The following is a 27,086-nucleotide window of genomic DNA, read 5'->3' on the forward strand; positions in this document are numbered from 1 at the left end:
TCCCACAGAGCAGCCAATTCTAAGAACTGCCTGGATTGCCAACTTCCTGTCAGAGGGTGAGTTAGGCTCAGAAAGACCCTCCACTTAGCACCTGTGCTTAAAAGACCAAGTCTGGAGGAGGCAATTGAGTGCCTAAAGCACACTGACCCATTTCAGAGGCTTAGCTGGTTTCTAAGAAGAAAATCGGCACACCTGGGTGCTTTGGATAACCTCTTTGAATAAGCCATAAATGAGCTCTTGCTAAAGGAACTAGACATCTTATATTTTGTTGTCGTTTTAAAGAAATTAGAAAACTTGAGTGTCTACCTTTTCTATTTTTCTTGCCGAATTCTAAAAGGTTTCTTTTCTATCATGATTGCATGGTAATAATAATAATAATAGTAGTAAGAGAACTTTGTCCATTTAAAATGCCTCTCAGGTATAAATCTCATAAATTGCAATAAAGTCTACTGCATTGTGAGAAAATAATGTACTCTTAATTGTCCTATAAAATTTTCCCTCAAGAAAAGCTGTGTTTTTATTCTGAACATGCTGTTGTTATTGTTGTTTACTATCTGTATTTTAATTCCTTATAGCTCTAAATGAAACAACTTTTAATGTCTTCTTGGTTTTACTTTTGGCTCATCCACAAGAGCTAATCCACACTTTGTCAAGGATTTGTACATGTACCTTAAGACCCCTGTGTTTCAACATCCTCTTTAATAAATTAAGATAGCAAGAGGAAACAATTTCAAAACAAAGCATTTTTAAAAGGTAAAAAGTTAAATGCTAAATAATCTTGATTAGAAAAATGCCTTTGAAAAGGTGGCCCTTTCTCAGAAGATGGTGAAATTAATACAATGATGATAACATTCTAGAAGGATGGACACACTTCATATTAGTAAATTTCTATGACTGGGCATGGTGGCTCACGCCTGTAATCCTAGAACTTTGGGAGGCCGAGGCGGGTCGATCACCTGGGGTTGGGAGTTCGAGACCAGCCTGACAAACAAGGAGAAACCTCGTCTCTACTAAAAATAAAAAATTAGCCGGGTGTGGTGGCACATGCCTGTAATCCTAGCTACTCGGGAGACTGAGACAGCAGAATCACTTAAACCCAGGAGGCGGAGGTTGTGGTGAGCCGAGATCATGCCATTACACTCCAGCCTGGGCAACAGCAGTGAAACTCCATCTCAAAAAAAAAAAAAAAAAATTTCTAGAAGGATGGGCACATTTCATATTATGGTAGCATGCCATCAATAATTACTTCATTGACATCTTAATTTGTATCAATTTGCAAAAACATAGTAGAAATAGTTCAGACAATATTCTCTCAAAATACGTTAATGGAAAACTGTGGTTATAGAACCTTTTCATCTTCTATACATGTTTTCCAAGTTATTTTTATGACATGAACTAATTAGTTCTTATAAATGTATTCCTATTTAATATAGTAGCTAGACATATACTGATTCAAGCATTTCACAAAATGAGTTTAAGATCAAGTATTTGAAAATATGGTTTAATGTACACCATAAGAAAAAAATGGAAGAATGTATGTAAATATCATCCACTGAGTCATTTAAGAGAGTAGAAACGTATTGAAACCACAAAGTTAGATTTATTTTGATCATATCAACCCCAATCAAACAAATTGGAATTTTGGCTCTCTAAATCCAATGGGCAATTTGATCCACTCATTTGCAGAAACAAGCCTTGAAAAGAAACCTAAAACGAGAAGTATTTTTAAGTGTTTGCTGAATTTGTGATAAATTTTTGATAGAATATTTTTACTTAAATTGCTATGAGTTTGACTGAAAGATATTATAAATATCATTGTGGACCTTAGCTTTATTCCTTTCACCTAACTTTCTTCCTGTAACAATATGTCAATTATTTTGTAGAATAGCTTGCAATAGCTTCATATAGCTGGAATCAAATGAACTGTTTCATATCAAAATAAGAGATTTATAGTGGGAGTCTTTTTATATATGATTTATACATGTATCTGTTAATTTTAAATTCTGAACTCTGTTGCTTGCAGAGAGTCCCTAGGGATTCTACCTAATAACGTTATCAATTGAACACTGAAGTATCAGATTTTGGTTCACATGTTTAACCTAGTAGCAAAAAAGGCAACAACAAACCTTATCTTAACTATCTTTCTGGCAGCCAAAGTGAGCAAAATGGCACTTAAGGCTAGTGGTTGCTCATGCATTTTACTCCACTGTGATAAAAACTCAGAGTTCCAGCAGCTAGATTTGTGTGTTCCTGTTAGTGAAACCCTATTCCCAGGAACTCCCAGCTCTGATCCTCTGGAACAGAATTCTCACAATGGGTAGCTGGATGGTCTGCACTAGTCTACCTCTTTCTTTGGTCAGTTACATTATATCTCCCAAATTATGATGGTGTCAACAAAATAAAAATGAGTGTTTTCATTCTCTGAGACATGGATAAGAAATCTTTAGTTGTTTATTTTTAAAAAGTAAATGGAATCACTTACCACCTAGGATTTTTCTCCTTCTCGCTTTAAATAAGGACAGTTGAGCTGAGATTACCTTGAAAACCCTTGCTCTCTCTAAAAGTCAATAATGCTGTTTCCAGTGAAGTCTTTTTAATGATTTGTTTGATCCTAAAGCAATGTATAATTTTATGCATGGGATATACCTTGAAAAGGAGCATGTATTAATAGTAAAACTTCAGTCAAGTGACCTTTTCTTGATATTTATCCATTTTACAAACATTTGTTAAGTCCCCACTGTGTGTGTGTATGTGTGTGTGTGTGGGTGTGTGTATGTGTGTGTGTAACACTACATATGCAGTGTGTGTGTATACATATATATACACACACATATATGCATATATGTAATATATATATAGTCAAGTACTCTGCTCTGCTGAAGATACAGTGTTAAACAAAACAGATATATTTTCTGCTGTAGTTAAGTAACTTATGTCTGGTTAACTCAGGTTTAAACCAAAAATATTTCCTAAAATCCAACTAAAATATGTTATTCTTTTACAAATACATTATGTAGAAAGTGATAAAGGATCTTACACTGCCTTGGGGATTTTGCTACGGGTGCCAGTTATTATTAAATAGATGAGATATCAAGGGCATTTGATAGAAAACTAGAACAATATTGATCCTAGTACACACCACGGATGTATTTAAGTAATCTAACCAAGTATTTGTCAGGAAAAGATAGGAAGGACTGACCTTACAGTATGAAGTAGATATTTAACGAAAGAATGGAGAAAATGTCTCTACAGTTAGACTCACAGGTATCTTAAACCGCTTCTTTATCATGTACCCCAGATTTAATTGGAACCCCTTTCAGCAGTATTGCCACTTTCATTATATGAAAGGGAATTTAGTGTCCCATCAGACACAATGTGAACCTCAGATTACTGGCAAAACCAGTGACCTTCCCACACTGTTTGCAAATCAATCAAAAAAGCCTAAAAGCCATGGCTGACCTCTCAGAGGCTTATTGTGACGAAAAGAAGCCAATAATCCTACCTCAGGGCAAAATCAATAAGAAAGAGAGGAAAATTTCTCAAACCTAAATGTGGTCGTTTGCACATAAGAGATGAAATGTAGACATGATCCCAGTTAACTTATTCTAAGCCCAAGGTTGCGTACCATGTTTAGTACCACCTAAGTGAGATGTTAGGACTCAGAATTTTTGGCAAATGGTCAAATGCATGGCAATACTTAGTAAAAGCCTATGTACCTAGAGTTTGCATTTACAAATCTTCACAACTCTCAAACATCAGGGATTGTACCAAATCTAGAACTCTGCCAGTTCCCCCTGATTCCCAAAAAGTCTCTATATTGAATAAAGCATTAAGAGGAGCCAAAGGCTTAAAGAGTCTGCCTCTGTATCCCATAACTGGTTGAGTCACTACCTAAAAGGAAAGGAACATTTTTGTTACTGGCCAATGGCCATAAGGTCAATTTTTTTTACCAAAGCCAAAAAGCAAAACAAAACAAAACCCTCAAAAACAGAAGAGACAGAAGAAACAAAAAGAAGCACAACAAGAAGAGGGAAGATAGCTATAGTTATAAGGAGGAGGAGTCATTACAGGAGAGATCTCATAATTGGAGATAACAGCTTTGATTATTTGAATCATCTACATAGGATTCAGTGGCATACACTCTGACAGTAGGAATGAGTCAACAACGTAAGTGGGACAGCTCTGCACTTGACACCTCATACATTCATTCAACATCTGTATGTCAGACATTGTTCCAGGCACTGCAAATGCTTGCTGTACAAAGATGAGCAACTTGTGGTCCTTACACAATGTTTACACTCAAGCTGTGAACTCAGAAACATGCATAAATAATTACAAGACAATTTGATGGTTTCAGAAACAGAGATATTACAAAAATGTGTGAAGAATCCAGAAAACGAGGTAACTAAGTATAATCAAGGCAGTCCCACATGTTTCACAGAAAAAAGAAGCATTTAAACTGAAAATGCATTGGATTTTCCCAGCCAGAGAAAAGGGCTAAGGGTATTCCAAGACACAATGAACTGTAAAGAAAACAAGATCTGAAAATGATCAAAAAGTAATCAAGATTGGGTATGAAGCAGAAGTAGAAGCTGAAACGGAGCAGTAGACAAAGTTAAAGCTGTAAAGATTAGAGGTAGCAGAAAAGTAGATTCCTTGCATTACACCAGTTTAGTTGTCTATCTTTCCTATTGAAATTTTATCTCCGTCAGGGCAGAGTCTATGTTTATTGTTACCAGTACATCCCCTAGTGACGACAGGGGTTCAAAAAACAAGTATTGAATAAATTGGAAGCCTAAATGAGCCTCACTTGAAGACACAGGCAGGAGACACATTTTGTATGTGTTTAAGGGAAGCCTTCAATTACCTGGGAGGCTTTCTTGTCCAGAATTTCACCTATCCAAGATTATGGGACACCTACATGTCCCAGAGTTTGCTGTGCAGACTGAAAAAAGCAAGAGTTTTACTTCCATACATTAAAGCAACAATGTGCGAGATGCAACAGGAACAAATCAGGCACCCAAAGAAATTACTACAGCAAAGAAATCATATCAGCAATTTCCCGCACTGCAGTACTGGCAGAGCTTGCTGCTTTGCTTCATTATAAAGCTCCTTTTGCATATCGAGCTTTGCTCAGTCAGGATCTACAAAAAAGTAAGAAGAAACCCAAAAGATGTGAGGTTTTGCTAAGGAGGTGAATTTTACTTCTTTAATATTAGTATTTAGCAGAACTGATTCAAATGTGCAAGTGCCATTATGATGCACTAGGTTTGTTTTCATAGAAAACAGAAACACCTTGACAGATCTGCTGGACTAGTGCAAATGGAATCGGTGGGGATTAGAAAGGGGTGTCTAATTGTCTCCTAGCAACTGTTACCATGGTTGCAGCCATACCTCATTTTCTTGTAAAGTAAAAAATAGGATAAAATAAAAGGAAAGGTGAAGGAGCCAAAGGATATAAGTTTTTTCAAGGAAGCAGAAAAATATGATTGTCAGAATGAAAGTGCTTTTGTCTGGGGAGAATCGTGAATTCTATGATTAGGTTAGGTTCAACTAAATATGTTTTAGTTGATGCTGCAAGAACACTTACTGGAACAATTTCTACTATTGTTTTTGACAGAACATCTAAAACTTCAGCTTCTTTTACAAAGATAAAGGAAAATCTGCTTGATAATTTTAGAGGTATAAAATGAATTAGTTTTTCTAGCCTTAAATCAAAAGCAGCTGCATACAAATATCTACTGTGGTTTAGGGAGAGGTAAGTTATATTCCTCATTAGGTAGAAAAGAGAGGATAACATCATAATTATTTAAGTAGAATTTTGCATCTACTCCCCAAATGTTTAAAATGTTTAAAAGGCAGTGAGATTAACAAAAAGGAAGCAAGACATTCAACAGTACCTTTGAGGACCCTTTTCTGAGTCTTGTAAACATCATAAATATAACTACATTTTTATAAATTATACAGTATTTATATTAAACAGTTCAGTAATAAAGTGTACTCTCTGACAGTAAATGAAATGATACATCATTTTACTCACTTTGATTCAGTCAGAAAAGTAATGGAACAAATTCATTTCTAAACCTTCCCTCAAGATTAGCCACATAATTGGACACTAGTTCCCTGCTGATACAGATTTTCTCCAATCTCATATACAACTTGTGACAAGTTTGAGATTAGAAGGAAATAAAGTAGTGTAATTTTTACCAAAATAATAATGATAAGGTTCACATAATCACTGGTAAAAATAAAAATGAAAGATGGATTAAGATTGGATAGAAGAAATTTATTTTCTATTTTTTAAAGTTTTTTCCCAGGGCCACATACACCAAACAGTTCTATTATTCATCCAAAGTCTGGACATAATTTGGTCCTGTATTTGACTTAAAGTGTTCTTTTTAAAACCACAGAACTCATACTGGGGGTTATATCTATAGTGTGTGTGCGATGAAATAGATATATTCTATTTTTAATACACATTCTATTTTTATACTTTATTCTAATTCTTTTAGAAATTATTCTAATTTTATAATTAATTCCATGTTCATAATATAATTATATAAATATTGTTCAGTAACACAAGAGAAACAAATTTTCTTGTCTCTGCCCACGACATTCTATTATTTTCCTTTCTTATACATGTACCACAACACTTATCCATTTGGTTACTTATTTAACACACATTTGTCCAGTACCTACTAATTTCCAAGCACTGCATATAAGTTACATCAATTTTAGTTGATGCTGTGAAGGAACTCTGAATGCAAAAAAAACAAAACAAAACAAAAAACAGAAGAACATAATCAAATAACGTAGCACAATGTGGAAAGGTGCAATAAAAAAATAAAATGGGGGAGTCTGAATTCTCCAGGCAGAGACGCTGGGAAAGAGCATTCAAGGAAGATGGCCTGTGTGAGAATGGAAGAATAGGAGGGAGCTTCGTGTCCTGGGAAAGAAGTGAATGTGGATGGAGCCTAACCCGCTGGTGGGTATGAGATGGCCAAGGCGAATTAAAGACAGATTATGAGTGACCTCATGGGCTTTACTAGGAAGTTTTAAATTCATCATTGCATCATAGATGTCTTTGGATGTTTTTAAACATGATTGACGTCATGGTTTAGAGCCATAATTCCGATGACAACATAGAGAATGAACCAGAAGGTTGAAAGTGACTGAGCAGTGTACCTGATGACTAAGGAGTGTACCAAATAAGCAATGGTACTTCATCTGTAGACTGTATTTTTTATAGTCATATTTATACCAGTATATAACTGAATTTATTTAACATCTCCTTAAATATTTATTGAGTGCCTGTTACAGGTCAAGCCAGGCATATCCTCGGCTTAGGGAAAGCCCCTGCACATTGCAGTTTATATTTTAGTGGGGGAGCCACACAATAAAGAAACAAATATATAATGCCAAATAGTGATAATGAGAAATTATTCTTGCATAAAATTAGTTTATTAAATGTCTATTTTGCCAAACACCATTTTTGTTAAGATTTTAAAAAGTGTAACTAATCCAACTAGGGTTTTTAGAAAAATGAATTTGTTTTGGCAATTTTAATAGTATTATTAGTCAATATGAATAATAGCCTTCAAGTTTTGACTGGCCTATGGGCAAACACAGGCAAAATAAACTGAGCTTGCTATGCAAAAATTACATACCCACAGCAAATGCATCAATCTAGTTTATTGGGGAGAGGTATTTTTTTCTTGCCTTTTATCTCTATAGTTAGACCTTTGGGATTTTTAAAATGATATTTATAAATATTTAAAATGAAATTTATAAATTTTAAAATAATATTTATTTTAATAATATTGGAGGTAATCATCTGAACAAATGTAAATGATTCTAACTGATTTGTTAAGACAGGGTATCTAGTTACATCTGTGTCTTTATGAATCCACTTCAGAGGAAGCTGGTTGTCTATTACATATTTGAAGTATAGCATAGCAAAGCCCAAATAAACTCAAATGTGAAAAAAAATCTGCTGAAATAAAAGCAAAGAGAATGACTCTGGAGTCACATGACTTTCAGAATTAATCACAATTTCATAAGTTAAATACAATTTAAAACATGCAAATGTAAAACCCTGACCAAAAACGATATTAGCTGAAGTTATTTAATATTGAAGGACATTACTTCCAAAATTATGAACAGAACATATTTGACAGTCTAATTGAGTCATTGTTGTGGGTATAGATTATCAACACTGAAGGGAAATAAGAAAATGCTGCTAAAGCAACATTTATGTTTATGCCAAAGCAACATAAAGTCTGAAATGTATATGAAAGTTAGGGAAGGAGGTGAGCGAAAGATAATGCTCTAGGAAGAATGTCCTTAAACAACCTTTTAAAACTGCTCTACAGAACTGCATACCCTAGCTCTTGAGATTTCACTGTACATTAGCATATTGAAGTCTCTAAAAATTCTTATGGCAAAGAAACCTCTTAAACCTTATTTAACCTAGTGTTCTTTGTAAAATTGGCCATAAAACACTTTCTTTGCAGCCACTTCTTTACAACTTATTTGCCTTGTATTCATCCAAGAAAATAAAAGAAAATACGATTTAAGAAAAATGAAAGAAGAAAGGACATTCAGATGATAGTATCTCAGATATAATAAAGAAAAGGTAATAACAGCAAGGGGCTACAGGTGAGAACCTCACATATTAACAGAAGCCTCCCAGAGACAATGGCTCACACAGTCCTCTACACTGGAGAATCACAGAATCATAGACTCTCAGGTTGACTGGATCTTAAAAGTTCATCCATCCTGTAAACAAAATCTTCACCAGGTGCTTATGAATTCCACGGTTGAACAATTTCATCTTCAACATATTTGACCTTAAATTTCAGCAAATATTAAGCAATATATCCCTAACAATATATCCCTTTGAAACATTCATAACAGTATGTGATATTTGAAGATAACTCTTATTCCCATCACCACCATCCCCATCAAGTTTTCTTTATAATTCAAGAATAGATATCTACTCATTGATGATATGTCCAATTAGAGAACATAGATGATATGTTCCATTGGTCTAATGTCCAATGACTTTCTGGTTAAACAAAATTAACCATATATACTACTACCTTTGGAACTATTATGTTCAAAAAGTATACCACAAAGTGTAAATACCATTGAACTATGCTGTGAATAGTTTAATTTTTTGTATATAAATGAATTGTTAATTGTTATTTTTTAATTTACTGAGAATTTTTTGACAGGAATATCTTAGATTTAAAATGGTATATCTTTTTTTTCTTTTTGAAGTTCTGGGATATATATGCAGAACGTGCAGGTTTATTGAATAGGTATACATGTGCCACGGTGGTTTGCTGCACCCATCAACCCGTCATCTATATTAGGTATTTCGCCTAGTGCTATCCCTCCTCCAGCCCCCTACCCCCCAACAGGCCCCAGTATGTGATGTTCCCCTCTCTGTGTTCTCATTGTTCAACTCTCACTTACGAGGGAGAACATGCAGTGTTTGGTTTTCTGTTCCTGTGTTAGTTTGATGAGAATGATGGTTTCCAGCTTCATCCATGTCCCTACAAAGGACATGAACTCATCCTTTTATGGCTGCATAGTATTCCATGGTATATATGTGCCAATTTTCTTAATCCAGTCTATCACTGATGGGCATTTGGGTTGGTTCCAAGTCTTTTCTATTGTGAATAGTGCTGCAGTGAACATATGTGTGCATGTGTATTTACAGTAGAATGATTTATAATCCTTTGGGTATATACCCAGTAATGGGATTGCTAGGTCAAATGGTATTTCTGGTTCCAGATCCTTAAGGAATCGCCACACTGTCTTCCACAACGGTTGAACTAATTTACACTCCCACCAACAGGGTAAAAGTGTTTCTATTTCTCCACATCCTCACCAGCATCTGTTGTTTGACTTTTTAATGATTGCCATTCTAACTGGTGTGAGAGGGTATCTCATTGTGGTTTTGATTTGCATTTTTCTAATGACCAGTGATGAGGAGCTTTTTTTCATGTGTTTCTTGGCCACAAAAATGTCTTCTTTTGAGAAGTGTCTGTTCATATCCTTTGCCCACTTTTTGATAGGGTTGTTTGTTTCTTGTAAACTTGTTTAAGTTCCTTGTAGATTCTGGATATTAGCCCTTTGTCAGATGGACAGATTACAAAACTTTTCTCCCATTATGTAGGTTGCCTGTTCACTCTGATGATAGTTTCTTTTGCTGTGCAGAAGCTTTTTAGTTTAATTAGATCCCATTTGTCAGTTTTGGCTTTTGTTGCCATTGCTTTTGGTGTTTTAGTCATGAAGTCTTTGCCCATGCCTATATCCTGAATGGTATTGCCTAGGTTTTCTTCTAGGGTTTTCATGGTTTTAGGTCTTACATTTAAATCTTTAATCCATCTTGAGTTAATTTTTGTACAAGGTGTAAGAAAGGAGTCTAATTTCAGTTTTCTGCATATGGCTAGTCAGTTTTCCCAGCACCATTTACTGAACAGGAGATCCTTTCCCATTGCTTGTTTCTGTAAGGTTTGTCAAAGATCAGATGGTTGTAGATATATGGTGTTATTTCTGAGGGCTCTGTTCTGTTCCATTGGTCTATATATCTGTTTTGGTACCAGTAGCATGCAGTTTTATTTACTGTAGCCTTGTAGTATAGTTTGAAATCAGGTAGTGTGATGTCTCCAGCTTTGTTCTATTTGCTTAGGATTATCTTGGCTCTACAACCTCTTTTATGGTTCCATATGAAATTTAAAGTAGTTTTTTCTAATTCTGTGAAGAAAGTCAATGGTAGCTTCATGGAGATAGCATTGAATCTATAAATTACATTGGGCAGTATGGCCATTTTCATGATATTGACTCTTCCTAACCATAAGCATGGAATGTTTTTCTATTTGTTTGTGTCCTCTCTTATTTCCTTGAGCAGTGGTTTGTAGTTCTCCTTGAAGAGGTCCTTCACATCCCTTGTAAGTTGGATTCCTAGTTATTTTATTCTCTTTGTAGCAGTTGTGAATGGGTGATCACTATTGATTTGGCTCTCTGTCTATTATTGGTGTAAAGAAATGCTTGTGATTTTTCCACATTGATTTTGTATCCTGAGACTTTGATGAAGTTGCTTAACAGCTTAAGGAGATTTTGGGTTGAGACAATGGGGTTTTCTAAATATACAACCATGTCATCTGCAAACAGAGACAATTTAACTTCCTCTATTCCTATTTGAATACACTTTATTTCTTTTTCTTGCCTGACTACCCTGGCCAGGACTTCCAATAATGTGTTGAATAGGAGTGGTGAGAGAGTGCATCCTTGTGTTGTGCCAATTTTCAAAGGGAATGCTTCCAGCTTTTGCCCATTCAGTATGATATTGGTTGTGGGTTTGTCATAAACAGTTCTTATTATTTTGACATACTTTTCATCAATACCTAGTTTATTTAGAGTTTTTAGCATGAAGGAGTGTTGAATTTTATCAAAGGGCTTTTCTGCATCTATTGAGATAATCATGTGGTTTTTGTCCTTGGTTCTGTTTATGTGATGGATTGCGTTTATTGATTTGCTTATGTTGAACCAGCCTAACATCCCAGGGATGAAGCCAACTTGATCATAGTGGATAAGCTTTTAAATGTGCTGTTGGATTCGGATTGCCAGTATTATATTGAGGATTTCGCATTGATGTTCATCAGGGATATTGGACTGAAATTATCTTTTTTTGTTGTGTCTCTGCCAGATTTTGGTATCAGAATGATGCTGGACTCATAAAATGAGTTAGGAAGGAGTCCTTCTTTTTCTATTGTTTGGAATTGTTTCAGAAGGAATGGTACCAGCTCTTCTTTGTACCTTAGGTAGAATACAGCTGTGAATCTTTCTGGTCCTGGGCTGTTTTTGGTTGGTAGTCTATTAATTACTGCCTCAATTTCAGAACTTGTTATTGGTCTATTCAAGGATTCTGCTTCTTCCTGGTTTAGTCTTTAGTATGTGTCCAGGAATGTATCCATTTCTTCTAGATGTTCTAGTTATTTGCATAGAGGTATTTCTAGTATTCTCTGATGGTAATTTGTATTTTTGTGGGATTGGTGTTGATATCCCCTTTATCATTTTTTACTGTGTCTATTTGATTCTTTTTTCTTTTCTTCTTTATTAGTCTGGCTAGTGGTCTATCTATTTTGTTAATCTTTTCAAAAAACTAGCTCCTGGATTCATTAATTTTTTGAAGGGTTTTATGTGTCTCTATCTCCTTCAGTTCTGCTCTGATCTTAGTTATTTCTTGTCTTCTGCTACCTTTTGATTTTCTTTGCTGTTGCTTCTCTAGTTCTTTTACTTGTGATGTTAGGGTAGTCGATTTTAGATCTTTACCACTTTCTCCTGTGGGCATTTAGTGCTACAAAATTCCCTCTAAACACTGCTTTACCTGTGTTTCAGACATTCTAGTACTTTGTGTCTTGGTTCTCGTTGGTTTCAAAGAACTTGTTTATTTCTGCCTTAATTTCATTATTTACCCAGTAGTCATTCAGGAGCAGGTTGTTCAGTTTCCAAGTAGTTGTGGGGTTTTGAGTGAGTTTCTTAATCCTGAGTTCTACTTTGAGTTCACTGTGGTCTGAGAGACTGTTTGTTATGATTTTTGTTCTTTTGCATTTGCTGAGGAGTGTTTTACTTCCAATTGTGTGGTCAGCTTTAGAATAAGTGTGATATGTTGCTGAGAAGAATGTATATTCTGTTGATTTGGGGTGGAGAGTTCTGTAGATGTCTATTAGGTCCACTTGGTCCAGAGCTGCATTCAAATCCTGAATATTGTTGTTAATTATCTGTCTCATTGCTCTGTCTAATATTTACAGTGGGGTGTTAAAGTTTCCCACCATTATTGTGTGGGTGTTGAACTTTCTTTGTAGGTCTCTAAGAACTTGCTTTATGAATCTGGGTGCTCCTGTATTGGGTGCATATATATTTAGGATAGTTAGCTTTTCTTGTTGCGTTGATCCCTTTACCCTTATGTAATGCCCTTCTTTGTCTTTTTTGATCTTTGTTGGTTTAAAGTCTGTTTTATCAGAGACTAGGATTGCAACTCCTGCTTTTTTTTGTTTTCCATTTGCTTGGTAAATCTTCCTCCATCTCTTTATTTTGAGCCTACATGTGTCTTTGCATGTGAGATGGGTCGCCTGAATACAGCACACCAATGGGTCTTGACTTTTTATCCAATTTGCCAGTCTGTGTCTTTTAATTGGGGCATTTATCCCATTTACCTTTAAGGTTAATGTGTTATGTGTGAATTTGATCCTGTCATTATGATGCTAGCTGGTTATTTTGTCCATTAGTTAAAGCAGTTTCTTCATAGTATCAGTGATCTTTACAATTGAGTATGTTTTTTGCAGTGGCTGGTACTAGTTTTTCCTTTCCATATTTAGTGCTACCTTCAGCAGCTCTTATAAGTCAGGCCTGGTGATGACAAAATCTCTCAGCATTTGCTTGTCTGTAAAGGATTTTATTTCTCCTTCACTTATGAAGCTTAGTTTGGCTGGATATGAAATTCTGGATTAAAAATTTTACTCTTCAAGAATGTTGAATATTGGCCCTCACTCTCTTCTGGCTTGCAGGGTTTCTGCAGAGAGATCCACTATTAGTCTGATAGCTTTTCCTTTGTGGGTAACCCAACCTTTCTCTCTGGCTGCCCTTAACATTTTTTCCTTCATTTCACCCTTGGTGAATCTGACAATTACATGTCTTGGGGTTGCTCTTCTCGAGGAGTATCTTTGGTGTTCTCTGTACTTCCTGAATTTGAATGTTGGCCTATCTTGCTAGGTTGAGGAAGTTCTCCTGGATAATATGCTGAAGTGTGTCTTCCAAGTTGGTTCCCCTCTCCTTGTCATTTTCAGGTACACCAATCAAATGTAGGTTTGGTGTTTTCACATAATCCCATATTTCTTGGAGGCTTTGTTCATTCCTTTTCATTCCTTTTTCTCTAATCTTCTCTTTATGCTTTATTTCATTAAATTGATCCTCAATCTCTGATATCCTTTTTTCTACATGATCAATTCAGCTATTGATATTTGTGTATGCTTCATGAAGTTCTCATGCTGTGTTTTTCAGCTCCATCAGGTCATTTATATTCTTCTCTAAACTGGTTATTCTAGTTAGAAATTCCTCTAACCTTTTTTCAAGGTTCTTAGCTTCCTTGCATTGGGTTAGAACATGCTCCTTTAGCCTGGAGTACTTTGTTATTACTCACCTTCTGATGCCTACTTCTGCCGATTCATCAAACTCATTCTCTGTCCAGTTTTGTTACCTTGCTGGCAAGGAGTTGTGATCCTTTGGAGGAGAAGAGGCGTGCTGGTTTTTGGAATGTTCAGCCTTTTTGCACTGGTTTTTCCTCATCTTCATTGATTTATCTACCTTTGGTCTTTGATGTTGGTGACCTTTTTTGTGTGGACGTCCTTTTTGTTGATATTGATGCTATTCTTTTCTGTTTGTTAGTTTTCCTTCTAACAGTCAGGGTCCTCTTCTGCAGGTCTGCTGCAGTTTGCTGGAGGTCTATTCCAGATCCTGTTTTCCTGGGTATCACCAGCGGAGGTTGCAGAACAGCAAAGATTGTTGCCTGTTCCTTCCTAGGAAGCTTTGTCCCAAAGGGGCACTCGCCAGATGCCAGCTGGAACTCTCCTGTATGAGATGTCTATTGGCCCCTACTGGGAGGTGTCTCCATACCTCCCAGTACAGGAGGCACGGGGGTCAGGGACCCACGTGAGGAGGCAGTCTGTCCCTCAGCAGAGCTCAAGCGCTGTGCAGGGAGATCCACTGCTCTCTTAAGAGCCAGCAGGCAGGAATGTTTAATTCTGCTGAAGCTGTGCCCACAGCCACCCCTTCCCCCAGGTGTTCTGTTACAGGGAGATGGGAGTTTTATCTATAACCCCATGACTGGGGCTGCTGCCTTTCTTTCAGAGATGCCCTGTACAGAAAGGAAGAATCTAGAGAGGCAGTCTGGCTATAGCAGCTTTGCTAAGCTATGGTGTACTCCGCCCAGTTCAAACTTCCCGGAGGAGGCTTTGTTTTCAATGTGAGGTAATGGCAGAGGCCCTTCCCCCTACCAAGCTGAAGTGTCCCAGGTTGACTTCAGACTGCTGTGCTGGCAGCGAGAATTTCAAACCAGTGGATCTTAGCTTGCTGGGCTCCGTGGGGGTGGGATCCACTGAGCTAGACAACTTGGCTCCCTGACTTCAGCCCCCTTTCCAGAGGATTGAATGGTTCTGTCTCACTGGCATTCCAGATGCCACTGGGGTATGAAAAAAACCACCTGCAACTAGCTCAGTGTCTGCCCAAATGGCCGCCCCGCTTTGTGCTTGAAACCCAGGGTCCTGGTGGTGTAGACACCCAAGGGATTCTCTTGGTCTGCAGGTTGCGAAGACTGTGAGAAGAGCGTAGTATCCAGGCCACAATGCACATTCCTCATGGCACAGTCTCTCACAGCTTCCCTTGTCTAGGGGAGGGAGTTCCCTGACCCCTTGCACTTTCCAGGTGAGGTGACACCCCATCCTGCTTCTGCTCACCTTCCATGGGCTGCACCCACTGTCTAACTAGTCCCAGTGAGATGAGCCAGGTATCTCAGTTGGAAATGCAGAAATCACCTGCCTTCTGCGTTGATCTCTCTGGGAGTGGCAGATCGGAGCTGTTCTATTTGGTCATCTTGCTGAGGTCCCCAGTAGTTTAATTTTTAATTGATTGCTTTGAGCTTATGGTACATAAATAAAATTATCTATTGGACTGAGTTGGATTTGCATTAAATTTAGGATATGTACATGAACTGTCATTTTAAATATACATTTGGAAAAGTACAAGCTATACAAAACTAAATCCAAGTTATTTAAGCTTTTCTGCTAATTTGCTTTATTATGCATATATGAAGAAATTGTAAACCCAGACTAGGATGCATTAAAGTTTACCTGATAATTCTCCACCTATGTGTCCCTGTCTTAGCCCCATGCAAAATGGAACTAGGAACACTTTGTGTATATACTGTTATTCAAATAAGCAATATGTTCAGACAAGAGGTTATTTGTAAGAAAAATAATTGTGTCTTTGTTTCATTATGAGAAAGCTTGGATTTCTCATAAACAGGTTTAGTATTCATCAATTATCTAATATGATAGACAATGTTATTCTCACAGATATATATTTTGTTCATTTTTCTCTTATGAAAGATATATTAATATTTGCCAAAAATAAGTCTGAATTCCTCTGGTCTAAAGAAGGGAACAGAGTGTAGTGAAAACAGTGTGGAAACTATAGTCAAAAGACCCAGCTGGAGTTCCAGCTTCTTCACTTAATGACTATATTTATTTAATGTCATTGTTTATGAAAGGAAGGAATTACCCCTTCCACCTACACCTTATTAGAATTATATTTATATTGTTTCTTACAAATGTCTCTTTAATTTAAAAAGAGCTTGCTTCTAACGGTTCTTTCAAGCTATTACATGTGCTTCAAATTCATAATCACAAATGCCATACAATCGTTTACATCTCTTTGCAAATATTTGAAATCACTAAATTAAAATGCTATTAAATCAAAATGGAGCTGTGCTAAGAATAGCTCATAGTTGAGATGATGAGAATCGTATTATCCAAGGCTCGTAGATGCAGAATTTTAGAACCACCATGATAGGCAGAGGGAAGGATATAATAATCTACAAGTGCTTTTCAATAGCCACTGGCAGTTCCATGATGGGATAAAGGGGTGGCATGGAATGAACACAGGACCAGGAATCAAACAGCTGAATTTCAGCACTTGCTTTTCACTCTATAGTTGTAGGACCCTATCCAAACCATATCTCTTGTAGGGCACTCAATTTGCTAATCAATAAAATTGGGGAGAAGTGCATATAAAGTCATCTAAAATCTGTGACCTGAAAGGATGGAAAAGGTCATTTTTTTTTTAACATTTGGAATAAAGTCAGAAAAAGAAATAATAAAAAACCAGTACTAAGAATAGATATTCACAAGTGAAGACACTTTGAAGGTGAAAATGTTGTTAGAAATGGAAATAACTTACTAAAGACACCGAATCATTACTATTAGCCTATGTGAGACAGTAAACTTTTTCAACAATTTAGATGTCTAAATAGAGGTATCGTATCTTATGCAACCTGAGTTTTTAATGATACCCAGAGAGTAAGTATTTAAATATAACAAATATGTTATGCTACAGAGATGAAAAGCTTGGGACAGTTAGCCAACGAAAGTATTTTTTTACATTATCAATTCTACTACTACATTGGTTCAGTTTTTCACTTGGAGACTGTCATAGTTGATTTTCCCCAGAAGCTGACCTAAAAACAAAGATTGTGTGCAAACTGTTTGTTTAGGAGGTAAAGAACAGGCTGGAAGGGGAGTAGAGAAATGCAGTCAATGAAAGATGCATTTGTCAAGCAAATCACCATCTGGGTGACAGGGGGTTAATCCCATTTGGAATGAATATAAACTAATTACTGGAGGAGGCTAGTGTAGAACAAACACTTGTCACTTGTGGGGCAAGGGAGTTGGATTACTTATGTGCCAACTCCTGTCAGTAATTGTATGTGGGCTGCTGGGAAGGAGGGCATTAATGCTCTGGCACTTCTAAACTCTTCCCTCTCCAAGGGCAATGTCAGCTCAGTAAACCACAGAAAACCTTGAGGCAAGGAAATTCAGGTGCTGGCAGTTGGAAGGTGAGCAAGTATGCATTGAGATGACAAGGGAACAGATGGGGCAAGACATTGATAGTATCTATTACAGTGACTGACCATAGAGACATCAGACTGTATGGCTTTACAGGACTCTATCACCCAAAGGACCACCCTATCCCAACATCTTTCACTGAAAATCAGTCAGACTTTGCTAGAAACTTCAGAGACAGAGAGATCACTACTTTGAGAGGCAGCCATTCTCTTTATGGGAAACTCTTCTTTCTCTCTCCTTCCTCCAAGAAAGAGTTCTTCCTAATTAGAAACTTCCATAAAATTTCTGACATCTCCAAGTATAGAAGAAAATAAACACACAAACACACACACACACATACACGTCCCTGCATACACATACACATACAGACCCACACACAATGTGCATTGGTATAGTCATTTCCTTTAAAATATCCGATAAGAATTTACATGACCTAGCCTCCTCCTAAATCTCATCTCACACTAAACGGCCTTAGTTTTTTGGGGTCTGAAGTACTTTATTTTTCCCACCCCATTTTACATCACAGCCCTGAAACTGAAGGTTTCAGGGTTATCTTACAGGTTATCTTACAAGGTTGTAGTTTAAGTCTGTTGTTTGTGTGCAAAAGCCCCTCGCCTTATATTTTTCTTTTGATGGAACTGAAGTGATACTAAAGCTTTTGTTTTTATCTGCAATAAAATATTTTAAAGCATTTTGAAAGTCAACATTTGGGGAACATTTCAGAGTCTGGAATTTCTGTAGAAAAAGAGGACTAGTGAAAGTGACTGCCCTCATGACAATAAGTTTACAACATTTATCAGTATCATGGCCCTAACACCTCTGAATATGTTGTGCCATTTTCTCCATGTCACTGAATTCTCTGGAGCATGGAAACAACTGAGAGAGAAATTTCCAGTTGACTTATAAGATCAAATTAAGAGAAAAACCAATTATTTCTATTCTAGTGTGTCATTGCATGTCTTTACTTGGAAGACCATGTTCAATAGAATGATCACAGCCTGGTAGTAATAGTTAGAAATAATATACAGCAACTTTTATAGAAAGACCCCTGAGTACTTTATAAACCATTGATATATAAAGGATCAATGTAAAATCTGATTGTGGATTAAAGGCCAAACTATCATTAATTTGCAAGTCTCAAATTGACCTTAATATATTAGTGTTTTTGACATTTGTACCCTGATTAACTTCTTTATTCATTCCTTGAGTCAATATTTATAGACACTATAATGAATAGACACTAGTCTATTCATTCTTAAAAGTCTGCCTTGTTCTCTTAAGCAAGTGATATCACTTATTGAAACCCACTGCATTCCCCTTATTCTGCTCTGTATTTCAGCCATTTCTGTGAGTCTCATCCCCTTATGAGATAATGAACCCCCTTGTAACAGCAGCACTGACAGACTTATCTTTATAATCCTTAAATCTCTTAGCCTTAATCCTATAGGTAGGAAGCACTCCATTGACATTTGTTGAACTAAAGTGAACTGAAAAGTGAAGTCAATATGGAAAAGTATCCTGATTCATTTTCTCCAATTTCCATCAAAGACTAAGGATTTGGAAGTTGCATTCTTGAAGATTGGTATGCCATAATTTGTTAATAAAACAGTTAAAAATTACAGTGTTTGTACCTGGCATTCACCTTAATATGCATGGGCCTGATTGCCTGATTATAGAACTTAATTATTTGACCAGCACCATGGATATTCCTAAACAAGTCTCTGCTTCTTACAAAACAAAAACAAAAACCCGCGCACAGGGAAGAAAAAGTAATGACAAGAATCAAGTAGTCACTTCTCTTAAACACATTATTTTGGTAAGGATAATCATCGTTGAGAGTGTATGATTGATCCTTTCTAACCTATTCTACAAAACTCTAAACAGACACTTGATCATTATTTTTAGTCTAGTTGCACCCTCTGTTTCTTTTAAAAATATAAAATATGTAGATTCTCTGCCCCTACATTTTTCTGTCTTTAGGAAAGACCATAATTAATTTTGCAACCAAGTACTCACCCTGGGCATTGTTTTCGCATGACAACTAAGCCAACCACACTTGTGTGAAGACAGTGCCATTTTATATTCCTATCTTTCAACTCAAACTGTTTCTTTTCCCTATTTACATATTTTTAAAAGAGCAGTTACATAGGAGATACAAGGTTTGGTCTGCACCCACAGTCAACTCATTCAAATTTATTCTTTACAGAAGATATTCTTCACTTTTGTTGAGAGGATGAAAGCCATGTGAAACCACAAATGACACTTTGAGTTTTACACAATCGTTTAAAAGTAAGCAACACCCTATTTACAGGACACCACTCAATGGATTGTAAATCGAATTTTTTCACAAAGAAACTAAGGCAGTGAGAACTTCACAGCATTTGTGCAGTACATTTGTTTTTATCTCAGCCAGGATCTGGCTCAGCAGAGATACTGATGCCTCTAGCATCACCAGCCAGGTAAATAAATCTCCAGATCACTACTCCCCAAGCTCTTAGTTTCCAGAATGTTGATGCATATGGAGCTCTGCAAGACCTTTCATGCCAGGAATTTTGTCCCTGTCAGTTCCTTGTGGTATTATAAGTCCTCACCCTTTGAAAATTCGTTGTATAAGCTTTAATTTATTATAGTTTTTTGCTAAACAATCTTGAATGGACAATGAGTTCTCTATGGAGACACTCAGTGCAGAATTTTTACTGGTTCCGCATCTTTTTAACATTTACAAGAATTTGCACTTAAAATGGATTTTTAAAATAAAACTGACACATTTTTGACTGCAGTCACAAAGAAATCACAAGCTGAGAGTGTTAAGAAATAAGAGGCAGAGTGGGGACAGGGGCTTAGAGAGAGTGCAAAAAGGCTTAAATAGCCACACCAGAAAAACATATAGTGAATCAGCAAGAGATAAATAATGGATTGCTGAGTGGCAACAACCCCTGCTGAAGCCAAATAGCAGGAATCTGTAGTAGACTCCATAATAGAATATGCCATTTCCTGGCTGAGTACCATCAAGCATCCTCCTGATAATTATCTTTTGCACAAGCTAGAATGGAGATTCCCAGAGAATAAGATGGCTCCATCCTGCTCCACCGATGTTAAATCACTCAAGTCTAGATTGCCCAATATGACACCTAATTCAGCTATTTCATAAACCGAGCTTTCTCCACAGTCTCATCTATTTTTGCTTGTCCTCATCTTCATGGAAAGATTCTCAAAGAAAGTTCTATTTTAGATAAATTGTGGACTAGATAAATCTGGCAATATAAAACATGGAGAAAGGTTATATAAAATATTATAAATGTGTAGCTGAACTTCCAAGAAAGTAAAGAAAATCTTCAGTGGCCAAAAATGACAGGCAGCTGTGATGAAGGAAATTGCCAGATTGGGTAGGCTGATTGGGCATTTAATGCTTTCCCAAGAACAGAAGCTTTGTGTTCAGTCAAGTCAATACATAAAGCCAGACTATTGAAGGGCAACAGCCCAATAAAAGGGTACAGCTGAAAAAATTCTGTCACTTGTACAGAGTCAACTAAGTGTTTTCTGCCTTGGCCTAGGCTTAGTGTAGTGAGGAAAGTATCTTCCTTCAGAATTTGTCATCACAGCCTTGTCCTTGAGACAGATTGTATTTTGAATTTATACCACACACTGTGGTCTAGGAATCTAGAATTTGAGAACTTATCATAAGAGTGGCCCCAGGCCAGTGATACCAGTGCTGCAGTATCTATTAGAAGCAAACAGAAAACATCTTTGGAGGGTTATTTTAAGAGATATTGGCAGTGAATTTCCCAGGATGGTTAAAAGGCCATCAACCCTCATAGTCAGGAAGTACAACAAATCCTAAATAATATGAACAGAAATTAAAAAGTAAAAATCTAAACAACTTGTACTGAAACTGGAGAACATTTAAAACAGAAAGAAGGTCTTGAATGTAATCAAAACAAAAACATAAGATGAGTAGAAATTTTATTTCACCAATAGCCATGTATACAAAACTCTTTTCCAGCACAATTCATATGTTCTGATTTTATTTATTTTATTTTATTTCTTATTTGTGTGGGTACATAGTAGTATATGTATTTATGGGGTCCATGAGATGTTTTGATACAGGCATGCAATGAGTAATAATCACATTATGGAAAATGAGGTAACCATCCCCTCAAGCATTTATCCTTTGTGTTATAAACAATCCAATTACACCCTTTTAGTTATTTTTAAAATGTATAATTAAGTTATTATTGACTATAGTCACCCTGTTGTGCTATAAAATAGTATGTCTTATTCATTCTTTCCAGCTATTTTTTTCTGTGCCCATTAACCATTTGCACCTCCCTCCCACCCCCACTACCCTTCCCAGCCTCTGATAACCATTTTTCTACTCTCTATGTCCATCACATATTCTGATTTAAAAGGGTTTTCCTATATTTTGTACAAAAGTCACTCAATTACACAGAATTGCTTGTATGGGATATTAAAATGCTTAAAATAATTTAATTTTTGTCTTTGACAATGAACATACATGAAAACTGTGGCTTTCACTGTTATCATTGATGACACCAGTGAAGTTACAAAGCTGCTCATTAGTAACTGAAATTAGATTTTCTCTTGTTGAAGGAATTTTCAGTTTTTCAGAGAATGAGAGTTATAATCTCTAATGCAAAAATAAAACTGAACTTTTAAAAGATCTCTAGTACTTTTTAAAAGATGTTTGAGTTTCTAATTTCCTAAACATCTCTGAAAATATACTCAGAAAAAAAAAAAGAATCCAACAGAGAGAAAACCTTTTTGATATTTTTTTTTCTTTTTGTAATTATAAGAAAACACTACTGCATTCATATACAGGTGAGAATTCACTGAATATTTTCTGGCATCAGAGAAGTCTATAAATAGATTGTACCTTAGAAAAACCCTGCTTGCTACTCAACCTACTCAGAGATGATTATTCTTACCCTATGAAGACACCGAGCAGCCTATCTTCTGTTTTTATAGATTATCAATAAGTGAAGTACATCTAAATTCTTCGGATGAAAATCATGTTAAGTTTCTACGTTGATGCATTCTCATGAGAAACATATGTAAATGTTGGTTCATAGCATTGTCATTCTTTTTAAGGAGATTATAACATTTCCCGAACGAGGTTGATAGAATGTGATTTAAATAAAAGTGGTACTTTTCACCACTTATTTTGAATATGGCTTATCAATTCTTCTAACTAGAATACATGACTTTTATTTTTTAAAAACCTATCATTTTCCCATCATGATTCTACATGGAATTATGCTAAAAGAGTTAAAATTTTTAAAATAATATTTCAGTAAATTAAAATTGATTTTTCTCTTATTGTCTTATATCTTCACAGATTGTAAGTGTTGGAAAGCATGTAAAAGGCTACCATTATATCATTGCAAACTTGGTAAGAACTTCTTATTTTCTACTTTTCATAAGAATTGCTCAAGCACACAAGATTATTTTAACTGTGCCTTAAAATAATGCTTCAATAAATAGACTACATTACTTACTAAGCTTTTAATAACACACGTGATATTTTATTACAATGATCACTAAATTTCATAAGTAGAATTCCATATAATTTTATGCAGATTAGCTTGGTATCTGCTAAAGAGACCTTTAAAAGAAATGATAATGGTTATTTTGCTATGATACCACTTGTCAAATTAAATAATTTTCTCTGTCTAAATGATAAATGCTACTTTAAAGATAGCCAATATTTGGATATTACAAGAATGATCTAAACTAACAGCTATGTTCTCTAATTTTAAGAATAACTGTATATAATGGCTATATAAGCAAATCTTTTAAATGGGAGTAATGCAAATTTTTAAAAATTATGTCAACTTTTCACATGTCATATACAAATGACTAACAAACAAGGCACATCCATTGTTATGAAATTCTTAAAGGCCTGAGAGAAATCCTTTTAGATATCTTGGAAGGCTCATTGAATACGTCTTGTTAACCATGCAGTGTAGGAGGTAGATTGTACATGGAGCGGTCCATCCTCTCTTGTTTTATTATAAAGTACCATTTGCCCTAAGGGCCTGATTCCCAAAGTGATTTATACTGGAGAAGTTAAGGATGTTTTCTCCTTTTTCCATTTTTATGACACTTTTTTTTTTTTTTTTTTTTTTTTTTTTTTTTTTTTTTTTGAGACAGTCTTGCTCTGTCGCCCAGGCTGGAGTGCAGTGGCGCAATCTCAGCCCACTGCAAGCTGCGCCTCCCAGGTTCAAGCCATTCTCCGGCCTCAGCCTCCTAGAGTAGCCGGGACTACAGACACCTGCCACCACGCCCGGCTAATTTTTTGTATTTTTGGTAGAGACGGGGTTTCACCATGTTAGCCAGGATGGTCTCGATCTCCTGACCTCGTGATAGGCCCACTTTGGCCTCCCAAAGTCCTGGGATTACAGGCATCAGCCACTGCGTCCAGCCCTTTTTATTTTTTATGACTATCTTGCGCTTAAACAGGAAAGAAACTGAAGGATGCAAAAGAGATTCAGATCTACCCATTCTTTCCATATAGCAAGTGGACTGTCCCACTTTGAGACAGGAATTTTCAGTCTTGAGTGAACTGGGTTTGGTTGTGGATCTGAGATATTAAAATACAGCAATATACTGTGAACCATTATTATATTGTGCTTCTTAGATAAAGTATAATCTTGCGACTCAATGGATTATCATGAAAATATTGAGAAATTTTGACTTGTCTTTTTCATTGCTTTTAGTAGGCTGTTTTAGTAGAGTGTTTCACTATTTTTTATAAAAATATAAAATTTAAGACAAATGTATTCTGATATTACTATAAGAGAAAAAACTTAGGATTATGAGATATCTGTAAGTACAGTAAATTGTACAATGAGACTCTAATGACTTTTATAGCAAATAGGAGGTTTTGTCATCTAGTCTTACAAACAATAGAATTGAGGGGAAAAAAAATCAATGTGTTATGTGTAGACTATCATTCCAGAAATGAGTTGTTGACATTGGCAATTAAAATAAATAAATCAGTACAAGATGGAATGAATTAATATTTATAACACTCCAAAGGATATCATAAACAGCCCTGGGAGATGGCAGTGTATTTAAGTTATCTAGAGTTCCAGTATATGAAGTAGAAAACCATTTTTGTTTGCAGTAGGGACTAGAACCATCACTTTCACTAAAAATCAGCAAGTTTTATTATATGTGGTTGATATCTTTGTAATACATGATCAGATCAGTGACTGCCATGGACATACATTATAATACAGTGTATTAATATGGATTATATTGACTTATTCATTTGTCCCTAAAGGACTCTTACTTATAACACTAGAGTAGTTTTTATTTTATTGAGCCAATCAACAGCTATTTTTGAGAGCTACGTGCATAAGATTCTCAAATGTGAAGTCAATCCAGAATCAAAATGAAAAATGACATCAACATCATACTTAAGGTTGAAAGATTGAATGATTTTCCCCTAAAATCAGGAACAAGATAGTGTCCCCTCTCACCACTTCTACTGAACACTGTATTGAAGGTTCTATCACAGATATTTAGGTAAAATAAATAAATAAAACGCATCCAGATTGAAAAGGAAGAAGATTTTATATATATATAAAAATACTAAGGAATCAAAATATATTTGTAGAACTAATAAGTTCCGCAGGGTTGCAGAATGCAAGGTGAATATACAACAGTTTGTTGTATGTCTATATATTAGCAATATATATTCTAAAAATTAAACCAAGAAAATATTTCATTGATAATTTACAATTACAATTTACAATTAATAGAGAACTGTTATATGTAAACCAACTCATCAAGGGTGATTTAACAGTATTAGTAAAAACTGATGTCTACAATAACAATTCTTACTTGTGATTGGGTGGTTACAAATATTCTGGAATATTTAAAATATTCTGTAGTCACAATGTAGAATATAAAAGCAGAAGGTATGAAGTCCAACCCATATTTACCAAAAAGAGAAGAATGAAATTTAGCAGACATCAATATGTGATGCATGAAATTGGGTCATGAATTTACAAACATGCATTTTTGTAAAAGTCAAGGACCTCCCTTATTTAAACAAGGTTAACTCTCTGGAGAAATTGAGTTTAAATATAGGTGTTCTTTAGATTCTTTAAAAATGATAATCTTTTAAACCAAGAAACAAAGTAAGGAATGTCACCAAAATACTGGCTTCCTAATGGTCTTTAAACTCTTTGGCTGAAATGCAGAAAGCAGATTTCACGTACTTAAACAAAATAATAGGCAATATATTTGTGAATAAGGATGCAAATAGGTTGTGAATGCTCTCTGGCATTATTTTAAATTGTCTTGTCATTATAAGTTGAACTTTTCTTCTTCAATTAACAACCATTCAATCTCCTTCATCATTCTATCCTGATAAAATGAGAATACATTTATGAATTCTATGCCCCTAGAGGGTCCACAGGGAGCTAACATCATCTGAATAGTATGAGCTATGCCTGATATCTAATTGAATGGGCATGCCCCTCCCTGATTCTTAAAATTTCTCTGTGTTTATCTCTGCCACTATATTTAACAATTGGATATTAAGTGTGAGTAAAACTTGTTAGAAACGAAAGATTGCTGCTATTCTTTTTTCTTTTCTATGTCCTATACGGGATTTGTATGTGGGTGCATGTATGTTTTATTAAACCCATCATCTAGAGGTACTGGTGAAAGCGTATTATATCACAATAGATTAAATTCTGTTCCGAAATTTTCCCAGAGAAGTAGAGGCAGGAAAACCTTATCTGTCAGTTGGTTTATCCTAGTCTGTTTCTTAGAGATTCATGTAAGAAAATTGCTTCCCTACTTTGTCCCTAGACTTACTCTTTCCTAGTTCTTCTTTCATTTAGCTGCCAGTTATTTTTTAAAGACAAGTATGATGATATCGTTTGCTTAAATTTTTTATTGGGCTCAGGCTGCAAATATAGTAAAAGACATCATATTTTTCATGACCTGATTCCCCATGGGTTTTCCAAACTTACTTGCTAATACATGTCTCACTTCTCCTCAGAGTTTGAATGTCTCTCCAAATGACATATTTTGCCAACTCTGAGTCATTGCCCCAGTTTTTACCACCATCTTCCAGAGTAAGCATTCAAAACCTAAGCACTGCTCTACTTACATATTTTAGGAAAAAGGATTTACACTCTTGAACTTAATGCACAAAGCCCTTCAAGATTTTGTCCCTACTTGACCCGAGTCTTTCCCACTCCACCCCACAACTATCCCTTCTTCAGTTCAAACTAATTCCCAGACACCTAATGCAGCTTTCCTTTTCCCAGCTTTGTTTAGGTTGTTATCTCTATCAGGAGGTGTTTACCCCATCCAATCCCTGTCAGTGGTTACAGTCACTTCTGGAAAGCTATC

At 35.8% G+C, this 27,086-nt stretch overlaps 1 protein-coding gene across 4 annotated transcripts in view; it reads left to right on the forward strand.

Annotated features, from left to right (window-relative positions):
- The window catches only part of GRIA4 (glutamate ionotropic receptor AMPA type subunit 4), a 386,992-nt gene that overhangs the window by 266,966 nt on the left and 92,940 nt on the right, over positions 1-27,086 (forward strand). For all 4 annotated transcript variants that reach the window (XM_030918824.1, XM_030918822.1, XM_030918825.1 and 1 more), the window contains exon 6: positions 23,047-23,100. In XM_030918824.1, coding sequence (XP_030774684.1) covers positions 23,047-23,100 — 54 coding nt within the window. The remainder of the gene's footprint in view (positions 1-23,046; positions 23,101-27,086) is intronic.

This window comes from Rhinopithecus roxellana, chromosome 15, assembly GCF_007565055.1.
Source record: "Rhinopithecus roxellana isolate Shanxi Qingling chromosome 15, ASM756505v1, whole genome shotgun sequence".
Classification (NCBI taxonomy): domain Eukaryota; kingdom Metazoa; phylum Chordata; class Mammalia; order Primates; family Cercopithecidae; genus Rhinopithecus; species Rhinopithecus roxellana.